At 43.6% G+C, this 19982-nt stretch overlaps 1 protein-coding gene across 1 annotated transcript in view; it reads left to right on the top strand.

Annotated features, from left to right (window-relative positions):
* The first annotated feature begins 14474 nt into the window (after positions 1-14474).
* Positions 14475-19982, top strand: part of LOC125881372 (cGMP-dependent protein kinase 1-like) — an 86540-nt gene continuing 81032 nt past the window's right edge. Inside the window, exon 1 of the mRNA XM_049564521.1 lies at positions 14475-14850. Within this exon, the coding sequence (XP_049420478.1) occupies positions 14531-14850 (320 nt within the window). The 5' untranslated portion in view covers positions 14475-14530. The remainder of the gene's footprint in view (positions 14851-19982) is intronic.

Below are 19982 nucleotides of genomic sequence, written 5' to 3'. Positions count from 1 at the left end.
TGTGTGTGTGTGTGTGTGTGTGTGTGTGTGTGTGTGTGTGTGATCACATCATATCAAACTCCAAAGGTTCACTGTCTTGGTGTTAGCTTTACGAGCCGGCCAACGTTAATGTTTAACCTGCTGCTATCTGTAGAGACACACACACACACACACACACACACACACACACACACACTAACACATGCAAATACACATATGTAGCACACACACAACCAGCAGGACTGTGTGTGTGTTTCAGGAGGCCTTTGACCGACAGTCACTATCTGGATCAGAGTGCTCTGCAAAGGTCTCTTCACCTGCTAACACACACCCACACACACATACACACACACACACACACACAGGGAGAACATGGCAGCTGTTACACTCTCAAATTTACCATTTTCTTCTGTCAGCATGCGACTTGTTAAATAAAGTTTCAATAAAACGTTCAGAGCTCCACCAACTCATCTGTTCTGTCACAACTGGGTCAAAGTGTCTCTGGTCACTTCACTCATCACATCACAGCGAGTCTGCTTCCGAGCACACGTCCCAGCATGCTTTGCATTTGTCTGCCAGAAAGTTGAGTTTGTCCTAATTTGGAGAAATTCAGTTTTTGTTCAGAGCTCTGTGGCTGTGATTGTGGCTGTCGATGCTCTCACTGATTCACAAACACTGTGTACACATGAGGCACCTGGTGGATCAGTGGATGGAGCAGGTGCCCCATGTAAGTCAGTAAGTAAGTAAATTTATTTATATAGCACTTCTCACAGAGAGGACTCACAGAGTGCTTCACAAGTTAAAATACAAAAAATACAATAACAGAAACAATTTACAAGGGTTTGATTCCAGCGTACGCACAAATTCAGTTTAATTCAGTTTATTTATTTGCACAAACGTAAAGAAAACAGGAAAAAATAAATAAAAGTTTAAACATTGTACAGGAGAGTTTAGAGGCCAAAAATGGCTTAAAAAGACACCTCAACTATTAAATAACAACATCATACATAAAAACTGCCCCCTTTGGACATGAAGAAGGAGCAGCTCTACTCTGACTCCTCCCCTTTCTCTTAAGCCTAGTTCACATTACATGATTTTCACCGCAATTCTGACGTGGCAGAGGATCTTGAGAGCCACCTTGGGTCGGAGGTGAGTCGGCAGATAGTCTGCCACGACGAGTCCTCATGTGTCAACAAGCCTACGAGCAAGTCGCCCCCTCATCTGCGACGGGGACTGGATATCTGGCATGCTAGAAAACTGGAGAAGTGTGACACGACTGACAAAGAGCATCAGCCAATGAGAGGCGGGATACGTCCCACGTCAGCACGCAGGAGGACGGAAGAAATGTGAGGAGGACGAGTCAAGCCGGCAAGCAACAACAACAATGATGGCGTCCACAGGATGTAAATGTAAATGTTCTTTATTTATACAGCCCTTTACAACAACCCTTTCGGTGAACCAAAGTGCTTTACAATAGGTGCAAAAGAAGCAATAAATAAAACAATTAAAAATAAATAGAGGCAATAACAACAATAAAAACAATAAAAGCAATAAAAATAATAAAAGCAATAGGAGCAATAAAATACAATAAAATTAAGTAAAACAGAGTAAAAGTAAAAGAGTCACCACACTACTGGGTATTAAAAGCCATCCTAAATAAATATGTCTTCAGTCTAGATTTGAAAAGGCCCAGGTCAGAAATGAGACGCATTTCAACAGGGAGCTTATTCCAAAGCCTGGGAGCAGCGATGGAAAAGGCTTGATCACCCCAGTGTTTGTATTTTGACCTGGGCACTTCCAGCAAAAGTTGGTTTGACGATCTTAGCGCTCTACCAGGTTCCCGAACAGTTAAAAGCTCAGTTAAGTACACTGGGGCGAGACCATGAAGAGCTTTAAAAACAAACATTAAAATTAAAAGGATCACAGGGAGTGCGTCGTGTTTGGACCCAGGCCCTGGAGGCAGATCTGATTCAACACTGGAAAGAATATCCATGTCTTTACGATGTGTCGTCTCCAAGTTTGGTGACGACACCGCGTTATCTGGGGCTCTGTCAGCGAGGGCTTGGTGGAGAAATCTAGTGGTGTGCACACACAGGTCATAACGCAGTTGGCGAGACTCCGTGACGCACTTTGCGGGGTGAAAATCGTGTAATATGAACTAGCCTTAAGGCTGAGCCCAGACAGCCTACAGAGGCAACTCATTTCAGATGCTTGTATCCACAATCTCTTTTTCAGTCACTACCCAGAGCTCATGACCATAGCTCATGCGTACTTTGTGGACTTGGAGAAGTCTATGACCACGTCCCACGGGGTGTCTTGTGGGGGTACAGGGATTGCTGCTACGAGCCATCTGGTCCTTAGACTCACAAGTCAGTCTTTAGACGCTTTGCTTAACTAAAGACTGATGACTTTCTCCCTGATTTTGTGTTTAGATGGGCGGATACAATTTCAGAGTTTAAAAAACTCCCTACGTTGCAGAACCAATAGTAAATCCGCAGGGCGGTCCTTCGGTGGCTCGCTGAACTCTTGTGCTCGTAAACATAGTCCAACTAGAAACACGTGTAGTGGTACAAAATGGCTCAGCCGTGCTCGCAGAAAACGCCGTCAAAGTTAGTGGATGTTTGTCGCGTTTGCGGCGACACATTCTCGCCAACTAAAAGAAACAAAGATAATCTTTTACAAGGCCATGACTCATCCGTCCGGCCGGACTATAGAGGGATTCGCCTTGTTGTTTACAAATACTTCCGGGTAGAAAACCAGCAGAGCATTTAGCTATATATATATATATATATATATATATATATAGCCTACGTATCACATTTTTCACATCACTGTATCACCGTTTGGACTAATCCGATGTTTGTAAAGTCTATAAACACAATGATTGAACAAACATTACTATTTCTGTGTGCACGTTTAGCTGGGCTAACCATTAGCTGTTAGCCCTGTTAGCCGTTAGCAGTGTCTGTAATCGGTAACTCATTAAACGGTCCGTGAACAAAATATCTTTTCCAGTGGATATCTTAGTTACAACATGATTGAGCTAGCAAAGCAGTTTTGTGTTGCTATGTGTGGTATTTATTCAGTTTTGGGAAATCACGATGTCTAGAAAGCATCAGTGGCTGCAGCTGACAGGGACAGCTAACAGCAGCAGCAAAGCTAACATCAGGACGTCATCTGTTAAAAGCCTCCCGTTGTCGGATACGACATGAAACTACTCCAGTTAGCTCAATCATGTTGTAACTAAGACATCCGCTGGAAAAAATATTTTCTTCACGGATGAGCACACGTTTGATAAAACGGAGTTAAATCTCTCGGCATCCATTTTCAAGCTCTCTGTGTGTTTGTTTCCTTGCGGACGAGGAAAGGAGGAGCGCACATTTCCGAGAAGGCGTGTCCTTTTCAAAAATGCAAGAGGCGTTGCTTTGTTGCCGGCCGTTTTCGCCGGTGTGTTAAACACACTTTAGAAAGGAGTGTCCCCAGACTATCAGAAGGCGGAGATCTCTGATTGTCTGGTGGCGAGACTATCCGGTCCTTGTGTGACCAAAGTGAGAGCTGTGTCTGCATACTTGGCACAAAGTCAAACACATGCTCAGGGTTGTCCCTTGTCACCGATCCTGCTTGTGATATTCATGGACAGGATCTCGAGGTGCAGCCGGGGGGAGGAAGGGGTCCAGTTTCAGGACCTCAGAATTCTGCCTTTTGCAGATGATGTGGTTCTGTTGGCTTCATCACACCGTGACCTCCAGCATGACCTGGGGCAGTCAAGATGAGAGTTGTTTGTCTACACCTTAAAATCATTCATTATTTGTCATCAAAAACAAAATATCTGCTTTATTTCAGATGAAATTAACCTAAGAGTTGATTATTTAATTCATTAACATTAAACATTGTTTTGGTGTTTTTATTTTCTCCTAAGATCGTTAGGTTAACCATAACGACATATTACCTAGAATCAGACTGCATTAAGAGCGCAGCAGCCGTCCTCTCCAGTTGGAACTCATCCACAGTTTGAACTGAATGTTGTTTGATATGAAGTCGTAGAGTCGAGTAAGGAAACGTTTCTTCGTCATGTCACGAGACGGAGCTGTCAATCATCCAGCAGCTGCGAGGAAACACACAGAGACATTTATTCTGTTTTTAGTTCAGTAAATATTAACTGATGCTCACTGGAAAGTTTTAACACGGTACAGAGTTGTGTGTGTGTGTGTGTGTGTGTGTGTTGGCATTCAGACAGTGAGGTCCTTGATTCGATCAAAGGGGGGGGCTACCACACCACACACTAACACAGTGTAGGCTGTGTCTTTAATCCACTGCAGGACTCCACATATGATTTGACAAATAAAGATTTCCAGTGAACCCAAATGTTCTCATGTTTGGTGTCTGTCTCTTTAACGGCTCACACTTAAAGGAGTCTTCCACAGATTTATTATCTCACTCCTGTCAGTCTGTCCGAGTCAGGCCAGACAGTTTACAACAAAGACGACTGAAGTTGACGCAGCAGAATCAGAGATATTGTATTTTTTATTCCAAAAAAAAAAAAGGTCTATGGTTGATCCTTAAATTTGATCAAGGCCAATAATTTACTTACTGACTAAAAACAACTCTTACCTTTTTTGCATTTCACACAGTACTGAGAAAAAAATTTGAACATCCACAACTCCGCCTCCCTCCATTACGTCGTCATTACATCTAAGATAGATGTAGGCGTTGGCATGGTAACGTCAGGTACACGGAAGAGGAGAGCGAGTGTAATGTTACAACCAAGACAGTCAAACGCAACCCCGGAGTTTTAAAACTCAACCGGAGTCAGTGATGACTGATGAGTTTTAGAATAAGGTTACAGTGCTAACGTTAGATAGTAGCGTTAACGTTACTAGTAAGTGGAAACGCACGAGGAAGATAACATTAATGTTTCAGAGGCTACGCTACAGTAGGCTAATGTTAGCCATTAGCAACTGGGTGCTGTGTTGTTATATAACGAGATATGTTATATTAGATGCAACTAAACATAACGTTACATGTCCTGCACAGTCAAACGCAACCCCGGAGTTTTAAAACTCAACCGGAGTCAGTGATGACTGATGAGTTTTATAATATAACGTAAACGCTAACGTTAGATAGTACTGGTGACTGGCAACAAACAAGGAAGATAATACAGAGGCTCTGGCTACGTTAGGCTACAGTAGGCTAAGCGTTAGCGCTACGCGAGCGGTCGGGCTACGTTAGGCTAGCGTTAGCGTTATGCAAGCAGTTACGTCAGTCGGAGGCCTCCACATGGGGAAGACAGACAGGATGCTCGGCCAATCATTTCGGAGTTTTCTTAGAACCATGTGACAATGGTATAGGCTAATTATGAGTTTTTATCTCTGGTGGAATTCACTTACATTTTAGTGTGTCATCAGCTTATTAAAAGCATTTTAACCTAAACAAAGAGAAACGTAAAATTTCCAGAAAGGTAAGTGTCGCTTTAAATCACTGATGATACAAGTTCTATGTATTTACATGACAAACACATTTCAGCGTGCAATATTTGATGAAAGTCGCCTTGAGATTGAACCAATAAATGAAGAAACAAATATTATTTATTATAGTAATATGATTTAATACCATGCAGTGATTCCCTTAATGTTTAAATTTGACTTTTCTCTAATCATCTATTGGAGGACATTCGTTCTGCCCAGGACACACGTGACTTCATTTGCTTTTAGAATAAGAAAACAAGGTCTGAACAGTAAAAACTGAACACATGGAAATATGATTCACTGGATTTCACTCACAGGAAGTATGAACATGTACAGTGACCCCTCCCGTTGGGTTTGGATGAGGGGAAATGTTCCCCTGCTGGCCTGACTGTGAGGAGATGGACTCCAGCTGTTGTCTGTCTCTCAGTCTGACCTCTGCAGGATCACTGAATCACTGATGTGGAGTCAAACCGACTGAACCGATCAATATTCGACTTTTATTCTGAAACCATTTCGTCTCTTCAGGACAGTCTGAACCTGATTTACTTCTTTACAGTTTATTTTTATATTTCTGGAGAAACTTTGATCTTAGTTGTGTCTCTGTTTGTCCAGTTGCATCCTCTCCGTCTCTGTCCGGACACTCATCGGAGGAGCATGAGCGGGCTGGAGGCGGACTTGTCCCGGCTGCTGCGGCTGAAGGAGGAGCGGATCGGGCAGATGGAGCGGAGGCTGCGGGAGAAGGAGGAGGAGGCGCTGGAGCTGAGGAGGAAGCTGCACAAGTGTCAGTCGGTGCTGCGGAGCCGCGGCGTCTGTAACCCGGACTGCTGGCCGGACAGCCGGCGCACCCGGCGGGCTGCGGGGGTGTCCGCGGAGCCGGTGGAGGAGACGGAGCTGCGGAGGTTCTCCAAGACACTCAGGTGAGAGGACACTCAGGTGAGGGGACACTCAGGTGAGAGGGGACACTCAGGTGAGAGGGGACACACCTGAGACCTGCTGAGCGACTGTTTACAGAGGTCTGCACAATATTAATAACAATATTTATTACTCCCTGGTTTGTCTTATTTTATTCCACTGTACCTTCATTTAAGAGCCAGTAGAAACCAGTTAGTGCCTGATTTATACAATAAAATAGAATATTAAATTACAGGCTGTAAGTGTTTCTTAAACACTTTTTAATGCTGTTAATAATTCATATATTAAATGACTTTAAAGAGTTGAATCACAGCTGTAAAGTGTATTCATAAGAACACAAGCGTTTACAGATATCTACACAGTTTGCATTCACCTCTAAAGACTTTAAAGTAGCCTATTAAAATAAATGTACAACAAGAGGACAAAAATACATAATTTAATGAGGTATCTCTGCATAAAATATCTTATGATAACTCCCAAAGAGAGTGCAGTTTTAAACGCAGAGAAATGGAACCATAAATACAGGATGAGTAAAGCTCAAGTGTTAGCCGAGAAGCTGCAGTGTGTTGTAATGACGGAGAGCAGCCAGCAGAGGGCGCCACAGGGCAGCAGCTCACACTCGTGTCCTCTGACGGCTTCAATGTTTCTGCTCCTCGTGATGAAGATCTCAAGTTTAAATGTTGCCTGAAGAAAACCAAAGAGCTGACACTGCTGCCTTTACACCATCAGGGCGGATCAGTGAAGATGAGTGGTGAACAAAGCTGTGTGTCGGGGCCCTCCCAGAGGTCGCTGAGAGCCCTTTTTAAATAGGAATCGTGCAAATTTGCAGGAAAGCCCAATCAGTCTTTTTTGAGCATTGGCAATATAAAAACAAAATCGGGGAGTGCAGCAAAATGCCGCCTACCTACTTTTGTTTATACAGAATGTGCCCTTTTCGGGGCAATGGGGGGCGTGAGCAAGTAACAAAACATGTAGCTCATCGTGTGACGTAAACAGTGACGTGGGAGGGAAGCCGCGGCTGGTCAGTCCTTTGGTGATTCTCTCGTAAGTCGGCCCGTTCTTCACCGTCCCCGTCATCTGACGGTTAATGGCCTCTTCGTTTGCGAGGACAAGGAGGGCGCGCAATTTTTTGTCTCCCCAGTTGCTCATCTTTACAGTGTCTGTCAGGTTTGTGTTTCCCTCTTGCTACTAGCTGCTCGCTAATTCCTGCTATCAGCTGTTTCCTGTTTATCCACCGCCAGTGGGTCGCACGTGCAGCGTCATCAACAGCTCCTCCCACAAGTCATCAACAGCCCCTTCCGTGGTGGAAGGCCGCCTGATTCTTTTTAAACCAAAAAGGTTTCGCCAATACGTTGGGCACCTCGGATCAACTCGCCAGTCCAGCTCTGTGTGTCTAAACGCTCGCAGCTTGCCGGCAAATCGGCCCAACATTTTCCGAAAATCTGGCAGTGTAAAAGGGGTTTTAGTGGTTGTTTTGGATCACTTTTTTGCATTGGATCTTTTTTTGGTCTTTTGCATCTCTAAGTGATCATTTTGTATCTCTTTGTAGTTGTATGTAATCTTTTGTCTTTTGTGTTTCTTGTGGTGAATTTGTTTCTCTTTGCAGTGATTTCATGTCTCTTTGTGGCCATTTACTGTTTCTCGCATCTCTCTGGCTGTTTTGCATCTTTTTCACATTGAATCTGTTTTTGGTCTTTTGTGTCTCTTATAGTAGTTTTCCGTCTCAGTGGTCATTTTCATCTCTTTGCAGTCCATTGCGTCTCCTTGTGGTTGTCTTCATCTCTTTTGAGTGTCACAAAGAATCATTTGTACAAAAGACATTACATGATCACTCGGTGTAATTATTGATAACTTCACTGTTGTTCGACAAATCTAATCGTCGCTCCGTGATGTTTACTCCCTCTGATCTATAAATGTTTAAAAAGAAAAGAGCTTTAAAAACAGGCTCAGGAGGGAAAAAAAGAAGTTTGTGGTTGTTATGTTTTTAAATAATAAATGCGGATGCTCTGATGGGTTTTATGGAAATAACACACAAACAGAAGGCGAACGAATGAGGCCTCAGACCCTCAGGGTTTGTGAGTATTGCAGAATGTTTTAGTAATATGAACCAAAGAGGCACAATAACGGATACAAAGACCTGAAGGCAGCTTTAACCTGATGTTGAGGTTGTATGTCAGAGATGTAATACCTCCATTACGTAAGTTAACGTGGTGTTCAGGGTGCACGCTGCAGATGCTCTACATAAATAACACAAACCGACACAGAAAGCTGAAAGCAGACGTTATTCTGGCAGATTGAAATGCAAAATAAAGACAAATAACATTAATATGCTGCTTCTGTTTTGTATGTGAAAACACTGTGTAATCCTCACCAGTGTTTTCTTATGATTAATAAAATGCATAATTTAAAGTGGACCCACTGTGTTTCCATACGTTGTCTTCATGTGGTGTTACTGTGTCAGGTGTTCAGTTTCAGATAATGTGTGTAAAGGTGATTGCTGTGAGCAGAAACCTCATTAACAGTGTGCTGGATTTACTTATATGGTCATCTGCTCCAGTCACGCTACCTCTAGTGTTTACACCACACACGCTGCTACATGTAGCTACATGCTAACATCAAGGAAAAATATAATCTAGGTTGCTGTTGCATTGAACTTCTCCGCGATTCTGGATCATGTGCGGTTGTGTAAGAAGCTTTTATTGTTTATTTCTTATGTTAAAATATGACACTAATTAACATTAAAGCATGTCAACATGTTCTAGTGCAGTGGTTCCACAGCCACAGGGTCTAGATTTCTTCTTTGTTATTAGTTCAAGGTCTGTCCGTAGGCGTCATACTTGTGTTTGGACATGTTGTCGAGCTAGTTTGCTGTCTCTGTCAAGCAGCTGTCTGTTAGTCACTCACTCCACAGCAGGAAATGGCACTTCAAAATAAAGCTCTGTGCTGGAAATTCCCTGTACTTAAAAATAAAGTGTGTTTTTCAAACTTGAGAAGTTTGCGAGTCACTTGCGGTCCATTTAGTATTGACCTGGGACCCACTATTGGACCGCAACCCACCAGTTGAGAACCACCATTCTAGTAAAACCTTAAGGATAAGTATGAACCTGAAAATGAGAATGATCTGTCCTTTTTCATAAGAGTCTGAAACACATGAAACTGTAAATGTGGGTATTTCAGTCAGGAGCCGTCGGTCTTCACAGCCAGCAGGAGGTCGGCCCCTGGTCGGTCCATTGTAGGCAAACATGAGGATTAAAAAAAAACGTAAAAACTCAGTCAAAAGTAATTCCACATAATCATCTCTTGCAGCCTAGCGGCAGCCTTCGGGGCTCTAAAATGAAGCCAAATCGCCTAAAGCTGCAGTTCCTCTAATGTCCACTAGAGGCTGGCTCCAACAGTGAGTCAGTCCCCACTGACCTCCATGTTAACATGTAGAAATAAACATGTTTACAGCCTGGTACAAAAACAGTTTGGTCTCTACGGCTAATTTCAACATTCATGACAACTGTACAGGGGCTGATTTTTTTATATAAGCAACTGTTTACATTTAATTAAGGCTTGAAGTTCCGCATAATAAATAGTGGGACACTTTGAGTGACACGCTCCTGTCTGGGCTCCTCAGTCAGATCCACCCCTCACTCCACAGCTCCAGCCTTTCCACGTCCACATATGACGTCCAAGGTACCCTGGGTGTGTTGGGTAGTGACGTTCTGGGATGCCGTGTCAACTTCAGCCTGTTATATGCATTGTCTGTTTTCAAAATACACTTCTGTTTTAACAGGGAATTGACAGTTTGCAAACAGTGTCTTTCAAAATAAAAGCACAACATCGGAACAACACCGCCACCTGATGTTTTTCCCTTCAAAACACTCACATGTGGTTATTACATTTAGCCAACACACACACTTAGTTACATTTAGCCAACACACACACACACATGGTTGGGTGTAGGAAAAAAGAACAGGGGTTGTCTTACATTCTTACAGGGTGTGAACAACGTCCTTCCTGGGTGAAAGTCTGTGGTTGTTGGACCCATCCACTACTCCTCCCACTCAACCTACTCAGACTTCCACCGCCTTATCTTTCGTTGTTGTCCCACCACGTTTCAACTGGTTTGAGGACGCATGTGAGATTGGGGCTTTATAAAAAGGCAGCGACAAGGTGGTAGCAGCAGGCATATAAGAGGAAGCCAAAAAAATCCTGGACGCATCACAGAAAAATGCAAATGTGGCTCACTTTCAGTTTTGTTGGCGATAATGGTGCAAACAGTAACCGACAATCCCGGCGTAGTATAGCTGTAATGGACACGAATAAAAATGAAAGTTCACTTGTGCTTGCTGTGTTTACAGCTAAGGACACAGGTTTTAGTTAGACTGTATAAAAAATGGACGCGGCAATCGTGATGTCATCCACTGGTTTGTGGACTCCCATTTTGAAGTGTGGAGTTGGGTAATTCGGCCGTCGCCATCTTGTTTTTTTGTTGGAGCTGTGGAGCGAGGAGTGGATCTGACTCACAGACTGTAGTGACGGCCCGTCACTCAAGTGGCCCCACCCTGAAACATGCATAACTTTAGGCCTTAATATGATGCAAATGGGTGAGTTCACCCCTGCTTAGTTTTGTTTAAGCATCAAATTTAACTGCATTCTGGTGAATTTTTACACACCAGTTTTGTGTCATTGATTCTTTAATGTCTTTAACTATGTCAGTTAGTTTGGTTTTAATAATTTACAGGTGGAAACACATCCAGCTCGTGTTAAAATTCAATTTCATTTAAGTCTTTTCAATTCATTTCAGTAGTGTTTTGATGATCAGCAGGTTCCACTGGAGTACTTCTTGGCAATAATACAATAATCCCCATATTTTTCAGTTTTATTTTGACTTGTTTAATTCTGCCTTGAAACAACATTTAATTCTGATGGTTGTAAAGAGGTAAACAAAATTATTTTAAATCAATATTGAAATTTCAGACAGATCTGTTTCAACGCTGAAACAATTTTCCTTGGAGCACCTGGAGGAAACCCACACTGACACAGGGAGAACATGTCAGAGCACCTGGAGGAAACCCACGCTGACACAGGGAGAACATGTCAGAGCATCTGGAGGAAACCCACGCTGACACAGGGAGAACATGTCAGAGCACCTGGAGGAAACCCACGCTGACACAGGAAGAACATGTGGGAGCACCTGGAGGAAACCCACGATGACACAGGAAGAACATGTCAGAGCACCTGGAGGAAACCCACCCACATTGACACAGGGAGAACATGTGGGAGCACCTGGAGGAAACCCACGATGACACAGGAAGAACATGTCAGAGCACCTGGAGGAAACCCACCCACATTGACACAGGGAGAACATGTGGGAGCACCTGGAGGAAACCCACGATGACACAGGGAGAACATGTGGGAGCACCTGGAGGAAACCCACGATGACACAGGGAGAACATGTGGGAGCACCTGGAGGAAACCCACGATGACACAGGAAGAACATGTCAGAGCACCTGGAGGAAACCCACGCTGACACAGGGAGAACATGTGGGAGCACCTGGAGGAAACCCACGATGACACAGGAAGAACATGTCAGAGCATCTGGATCTGCACGCTGACACAAACATGTGGGAGCACCTGGAGGAAACCCACGATGACACAGGAAGAACATGTCAGAGCACCTGGAGGAAACCCACGCTGACACAGGGAGAACATGTGGGAGCACCTGGAGGAAACCCACGATGACACAGGAAGAACATGTCAGAGCACCTGGAGGAAACCCACGATGACACAGGAAGAACATGTCAGAGCACCTGGAGGAAACCCACCCACATTGACACAGGGAGAACATGTGGGAGCACCTGGAGGAAACCCACGCTGACACGGGGAAAACATGTCAGAGCACCTGGAGGAAACCCACGATGACACAGGAAGAACATGTCAGAGCATCTGGAGGAAACCCACGCTGACACGGGGAAAACATGTCGGAGCACCTGGAGGAAACCCACACCATTTCATATATTATGCACAGAACGAGGAAGGAAAGGGGGGTCAGTGGGGGCCCAAGGATAACTTCTGTCCTGAGCCCCCCTAATGTTTAAATCCAGCCCTGAGACAGATCTCTGGAAACGTCCATGTACACGTATTCTGTACATGTTCCTACACATACTGCTGTCAAACCAACACGTGCACATAAAACAGAGCTTATTAAGGAAATCCACAAAAAAATAAAATTAAATAAAATTTAATAACTTCCAAAACTGGCTCAGTAAAGGTTTAATGGTTTCTGGTTCAACTAATTTGTAAACTTTGATATGAAAACGACATGATATTGATGAAGAGCAGCAGACAGATCGATAGATGAGGATGAGTATGAGGAGGAGGCGGAGGAGGAGGAGGAGGAGTTGAGGCAGACCAACTTTTGGACGCACCGGCAGAGTCGCGCTCCGCTCCCGGTCTCACTCCTCCGTCAGACCTCCTGCTGCTCCGCATTAAACTAATTAAACTAATGAAGGTGATTAAAGCGGAGCAGATCTGCAGCTCCGCTTCCTCTCTGGACTCCGGATCGTTTCATTCTCCTCCGCAGGATCCGCGCGTTTTCATTTTACTGCCGTTTGTTTCCTCCGCCGGTGTGAGCAGGATTTTCACTCGTTTGAAATCGGAATATTTCCAGTTTCTGTCCTCCAGGTCTCAGACTGCTGGATCACAATGTGGGTTTAATTCCTGCAGCTCGTGTTCTCACATCACTTTTCCTCCTCACTTCGCCGCTGCGGATTTTCTCAGACACGTTTTTTACTTTTCCTTTACCAGCTGATTGAGCTCCGCGGCGAATCACACCAGAGGATGTTTCTGTGTGTGATTCCGGATTTAAAATGTTTCACAGCTTTTGTTTTCTGTCTCTGACTCACATGGATTCTACTGAAGGTTTTTACTTTAATTCAAACCACAGAAAACTGATGTTTTACTTCTGCTCATAATTTAAACCTGGAATATAATCCCCCTTTCTCCCTCTCTCCTGTGTTACTGTCCCCGACCTAATTTTCTTGGCATCACTGGATGTGTATTTAATCTCCCAGGATCCAGTTCAACTTTTTTTTACTCACTTTGCTTTCAAATGACTTCAGACGGGGTCACATTTCCCCTGGAGTCTGGAGGGAAACCTGCTGCCTCTGGACAAATTTCCTGCAGGGGAGGAAATCCATGAGGTGCTGAACTATTCCACATCAACTCCAGCTTTTCACTTCATCGCCTTTGTTTCAAATCAGAATTAAATTTAGAGGACGTAGAGAGGGAAGAACCCCGAGGACCATTTATTTGTTTGTTTTCCAGACTTTCCAGTTTCTTTTCTTTGTTATTGAAAATCACATGTTCTCCTGGAAGACGAGCAGATGAGTTTAAATCGAAGCAGCCATGAGTATCTAGTAGAACCCTTAGGATTTTAAGGACTACAGTGTGAGGCACCCTGAAGAACAACTCTAGAGGAACCACTGAGAATCTAAAGGAGCCCAGGAGGAACCCAAATTATGCTTAAGACTCATAAGAGGTGCTCCGAAGACCCAAATGTGGGAAGCTCTGAAGATTCATGCAAAAAGGAACCTTGAAAACCCCACAGAGGAACCCTAGAGGGACCCTTAAGACCCCCAGGGAATAGTAGAGACTGCTAAGAATCTGAAGAAATCCAGGAGGTAACTCTAAGAGCCTGGAGGTACCCCAGAAGAATCTCAAAGACCCTTGAGACTTGTAAGGACGCTCAGAGGAATTCTGAAGAGCGCTTCTGAGAATCTCGGGGGATCCTTGAGACCCCAAGGAGATCTCAAACTCCACTCTTTAGGAACCTTTGCAAATTGCTGTACATCTTCAAGGGATCCCTAGAACCCCCCCGCCCCCCGATAAGGAATCCTAGAGGGACCTACAAAGTCCTGTAAAGTGTAGGTTGTGGTCTTAGGTCCGTAAGTTGCCCAGAAATCGCCAAGACTCTGCAAAAATCAGGGGGCCACTAAAGAATCTGAGGGAACCCTGAGGATTCCCTGAGGACTCCAGGAAAATCTGGGGACAGCATCCCAAGAGATAAGTACTTTGAGGAACCCTAAAGGGACCCTCACGATCCAAAGGAAATCTGGGGACCACAGAGGAACCCCCAACACTCTAGAGGAACCCTGAGAACTCCTCGGGGAACCCCCAGAGAACCGATGGGTACTCTACGGGACCTGCAGTACGCCCTGCAGGAGAAGATCGAGGAGCTGCGGCAGCGCGACACGCTGATCGACGAGCTGGAGCTGGAGCTGGATCAGAAGGATGAGCTGATCCAGCGGCTGCAGAACGAGCTGGACAAGTACCGCTCTGTGCTCCGGCCCGCCACCGCCCAGCAGGTCCAGGCCCAGCAGCAGAGCCTCGCCATGCAGCCGGACCAGCACCGCAGCAAACGGCAGGCCATCTCCGCCGAGCCCACCGCCTGTGACATCACTGACCTCAGCCATGTCACCCTGCCCTTCTACCCCAAGAGCCCGCAGTAAGTCCACTTTGTGTGTGTGTTGTTGAAACTTAATGCACTGTAAAAGGTCAGTAAATGGTAAATGGACTTCACTTGTATCACGCTCTCAAGTCTTCTGACCACACAAAGCGCTTTTACACTATGTGTCACATTCACACACTGGTGGCCGAGGTTACCGTACATGGTGCCGCCTGCTACTCAGCAACCATTCATCAGCAACTGTTCATCCCTACAACAGGAAATACTTTTTCCCTAACCTGATATGAAGTGTGCGCTGCACATGTGAGCATTTGTGATGATGGCCTCCGTCCAGTCCTTTGGTCTTATCACATTTAACCATCTTTGTTTTTGTTGACGGGCAGTGGCGGCTGGTTTTGAGCCATGACTCCTTCTATTCTGGCTCCCAATAACACAACAAGACAAACACATTTAACACTCCTATGTAGACTACAGCCCTGTGGGGGAGAGGCAGCTGCACCTCCAGGTGATGAAGTGACATCAGGGGCAGATTTAATGATGTGGGGGCCGCAGCCAAACGCTGTCTTTTTAGTTGCTGTCGCTTTAGTTTTCACCCTTTCTCTATGTGGGAATGTTGGTATTGGCAGTTGCAGAAGAAGTGCTCACAGCTTTCATTTGCAAGTAAAATATTAACAGTAGAACTATTTACTGCGAAAATGCAATATCGTGCATCCCTAGTGTAGATATCTGTGACCAATTTAAAAGTTTTATAACATTATGTTCCAGATGTCTGCTCCAGATGTCTGCTGGGATCAGGATAATCCTGACTTTGGGATCAAAAGTTTCCCAATCCTACTAAAAAGTTCTGGACAACACACACTGACAGTTTGACAAAGACTGGATTATGTGATCTTATCTGATTTCAGAATCTCCTTTTATTTTTTAACGAGCCCTTTTCAAGATTTGATCCTTTCCACAAGCCAAAATCCAATCAGATAACTTATGAACAACTGGGTCCTGGTGTCTATCAGAGTGACCCAGGTGGCATTTCCAGGTTTCTCAAACAAGAATATGATGTTTATTAGGGCTGCCACGATTAGTCGACTAATCGATGACTAATCGACTATTTTAGTAGTTGACTAATCGGTTTGAGTCATTTTTCATAGAAAATTACTATAAAAGTACCCAAAATACTCTTACTGCAGCTTCTTACGTTCAGATATTGGCAGCTTTACACACTCTCCCGTGACAGTGAACTAAAACCCTTTGGCGTGAAACAAGACATTAGATGACGTAATTTTGGGGTTTGGGACAGACCTACATTTTTCAACATTTTAACACATTTTTCGATGAAATGATTAGTCGACTAATCGAAGAAATAATTGACAGATTAGTTGACAATGAAAATAATCGTTAGTGGCAGCCCTAATGTTTATATGTTCAGCACATGACGGGAATACTTCAGATACTGGTATGCATGTACAGGCTTTCACTTTTGGTACGAAACATGAACTTGATGTCGAAATTTCAAGCCAATGAAGGAGCCCATGTTTTCGTTTTGTGTGTAAAGTCTATTGAGGCGATCCACTATTCTTCTTCTGTGTCGCTGGTTGTGTTGAGAGAAGACAGCTCCAGTGACGTGCGCTGGTTTTGGATGCCCACCAGGCTCTGCTCAGGAAACCAGACTGTTCTCACGGAGATGTTTGAACTCTGCTGAAGTTAAAGTCTCATTAAAAGCCGGCAGATGAGTGGAGGCTGCCAGCAGAACTCCTGCACGCCTCCAGGCAGATTAAAACTTTCAAACATTAATGTTTCCCTGCTGAACAAAACGCTCTCATCAGTCCGCGCTGCACAGGTGGTGGAGAAGGGAATCATTTATATCCTCTAACAGTGAATATTTGCATGTTGAATATGGAGGTTTCTCTCCTCTCTCTGGTGGTATCTCTCTTGTCAGATGGGTTCGGGTTTATGTGTCCAGGTTTGTAGATATTTGTCTCTGAGATTACCGCCTGACATGAAAGGATTTACTGATGGACTGTGTTAACAGTGCGGCCTCAGTTGTACATTGTACCTGAGTTACATTCAACACCAGGTGTTACTTTTGAAATTAACAACGTTAGAAGATGTGTTGAATTTATGGAGACGTAGTTCACTCATTTATATTCATGCCACTTTTGATAGCATTTAATAGTTTTCTGTAAAAGTTGAAGCACAGCTGGAGCAGCAGGTGGTTCAAGACGAATGATGCTTTAACTTTTAAATTCTGCAGATTCTTAAATGTGAGGATTTTCTCTCGTCTCAGAAATCTGTTGGACCTTTTTACTATTTTCTGACATTTTAATAGACCAAATGATGAATTTATGTCTTGAGAAAATAACCATCAATTTAAAAAAGGCAGTGATTTGTTACTCGCAGCCCTCTGTTAAAGTATTATTCTGCTCTTTATACTTTAATAAACCGGATGGAGAAAAATGGATCAGTCGCACTGAACACTTTACTATCCGCAGGTTATGTTTCTCGGGGCCAGATGTATAAATCTTTGTATATTAATGACAAACTGTGTGTGTATGCACCAAGGCAGAAAAGTGCATATATATTTTTTTTGTCAGGTTTATGAAGCTGTGCTTACGACCGATTCTGTTTCGTAAATCTTAGTCATTGTGACGTAGCCTCATTTCCACATCCATAGTTCACTATAAATGGATTTCAGTCAGGACCACTTTTTTCAAAGACAATTGTATTTCCATTGCAGTATTATATTTGGTGGTATGACTCTGTTCTGAGAGCCCAAGGCGGAGAGCACACCTCTCTGCCCTATCACACGCCTACGTGGAACGCCTAAGGTGGAGAGAGCATACCTCTCTGCCCTTCCATGTGCATATGAGGAAAGCCCGAGGCGGAGAAAGCATACCATGCTTCTACATGGAAAGCCTAAGGCAGAGAGAGCATGAGAGTCACCATTTGGTTGCATAGAAAAGAATCATGTGATCTTGAGATCAGCTGATGTAGCTGGGATGTGAGCTGAGCTTGACATCATGTCCTGCTTGAACTAACACTATGCTCAAAGTAGAAGTGCCCCAAACATCCATTTGCATATTAATCCTTTTGCCCCTCCACAGTTCATTCAAGAGCAACTTTACTGACTGTGTCACATCAGTAGGTTTTCCAACAGTGCTGGAGCAGCCGTCATTACACACGGCTGTTGATATACGTTGTTCCCCAACTGGTACCGGATGTCAAATGACATCACAAAGACGTTGAACTCTTATGTCTGGCAGACATTAAATTTTGGTTGGAATAAAAATTGGGTCGAAAATAGTATTTTAAATGTATAACAACTTTTGAGTTTTGCACTGTGTGGATGCTAACATTATGACATTTCGTAGACGTTGGTTTTTGTTCCTAATACCGTACAATCAACAACAACCTGAATATCATTATTCTACGTCCAGATGATGTTGGCATGAGACGTTTGAAGACCTTGGATTTTGGTTACCCAGCAACACAAATTTAAAACCAACAAAATATCAGTGTCATCTGTCGTCATTAGACGTTGTCCTGACATGGAATTTTAGGCTGTTGGCATCACGACCTAAATTCTACCAAATATCATTGTCTAACTTTGTTGTTGGGTTGCAAAGGTATGAGATTTTCATGGTATGTTAATAGTCACGGTTTTACAGTATCACAGAATTGATATTATAATCAGTCAGAATGACTCTTAAAGGAATAAAAACGGAAGGGTTATTGTTGGTTGAACAAACGTTTTATTACTATGATTGAAAGTTGAAACCATTTTGTTAATGGGACTATGTGTAAAAGATACTGATACATGTATACTGTAAAATATGAAAGCAGATTTCAATCACTTGACAATGTTAGTATGGCGATAGCAGGGCCCCATCTCTTAATAGATTTTTTTTGGGGGGTGTTTCAAGGAGCGCATTATCTGATCCATCTAGGAAATTTCCCAAACCTTCTCAGTCCACATGTTTGATGTCGGGACGTCAGGTTTTAACCACTTAATTGTAATGCATCAAAATATGTTGGTATGGCTGCCAATGTGTGTACGCAGTATGTTGAGCCCATTTTAGCCACTGTTTCTGGTGTCTGAAAAAACCTTATTATCACTTTCCATCTGAATTCCCTCCAAGTATTTGAATTGATTACTGAGTGTGCTTCAGTACATACTTTTATTTAATGCTGTCTTCATGACATCACCCGCAGGTGTCTGAGCTATAACTGTGTGTATGCCTGGTCTGAAGTCTGCAAATATTCTCACCGCACAGTCTTCCTTTGTCAATACCAGTGTCTATGTGGGAAAAGGTGTACGCATGTTTTTTGTGCATATGCATTGTTTATGCATTTAATTCATGTTGTGAGTCAGCGCTCAAGTTTCAGGTCAAAGTATTTGTCAGTGTTATTGTTGTAGTGAGCAGCAGACATGTTCCTGCAGTGTTTGGTCTCAGTGAAACGGAGTCCAGGTCGTGGACTTCAGCGTCCTGTTGTGATCATCAGCAGCTTGTCTCTGCTGAATCTAACAGCTGCTGCTGTCACAGGTCTTTATTTATACACATGTGAATATGAAAATGTGTGTGTGACGCTGGTGACATGCTGGGATGGACAACTGCTGCTGAAGTCCTGCTGTCATAAAAATCTAATAATATCCGTTTAAAGATCCACATATGGAGCCCCAGACTGTAACACTCCTTTTATTTATTTATTTATTTTTTTTTTTGAGGTTTGAAACATAAAAATGTAGCTGGAAGGAAATCTCAGAATCCTTTTAGCACATCAGGAAGTAGGGCTCCTCCGCTACGTCCGTCCATCTGTACCCTTCTAGTGAATGTGGAATCTCAACAAAGCCTCAAGAAATCTCTTCAAATTTGGCTCAAACATTCAAGTGGACGAAGAATAATAATTTGATGGTCAGAGGTCAATGTGACCTGGCGTCCATCTCATTCTCTAGAACACGATGTCTCATGGTGGCTCTGAGGAAGGAGAGGAAGAGGGACTGACAGTGTTTGGACGCAGGGAGAGAAGTGATCAATTTATTGTAGTTTATAAAAATGCAGTGAAGTGATGATACAGACATTTTATACACTGTACATGTGTATATAACGCTGACCTAGCGATGTGCATTCACCCTGCTGCACATATGAGTCAGCCGTCACACTGTTTGTCACTGTGAG

The sequence above is a fragment of the Epinephelus fuscoguttatus genome, linkage group LG20 (genome assembly GCF_011397635.1).
Source record: "Epinephelus fuscoguttatus linkage group LG20, E.fuscoguttatus.final_Chr_v1".
Lineage (NCBI taxonomy): Eukaryota > Metazoa > Chordata > Actinopteri > Perciformes > Serranidae > Epinephelus > Epinephelus fuscoguttatus.
The sequence above is the reverse complement of the archived record's forward strand: the minus strand, read 5'-3'. Positions and strand labels throughout refer to the sequence as shown.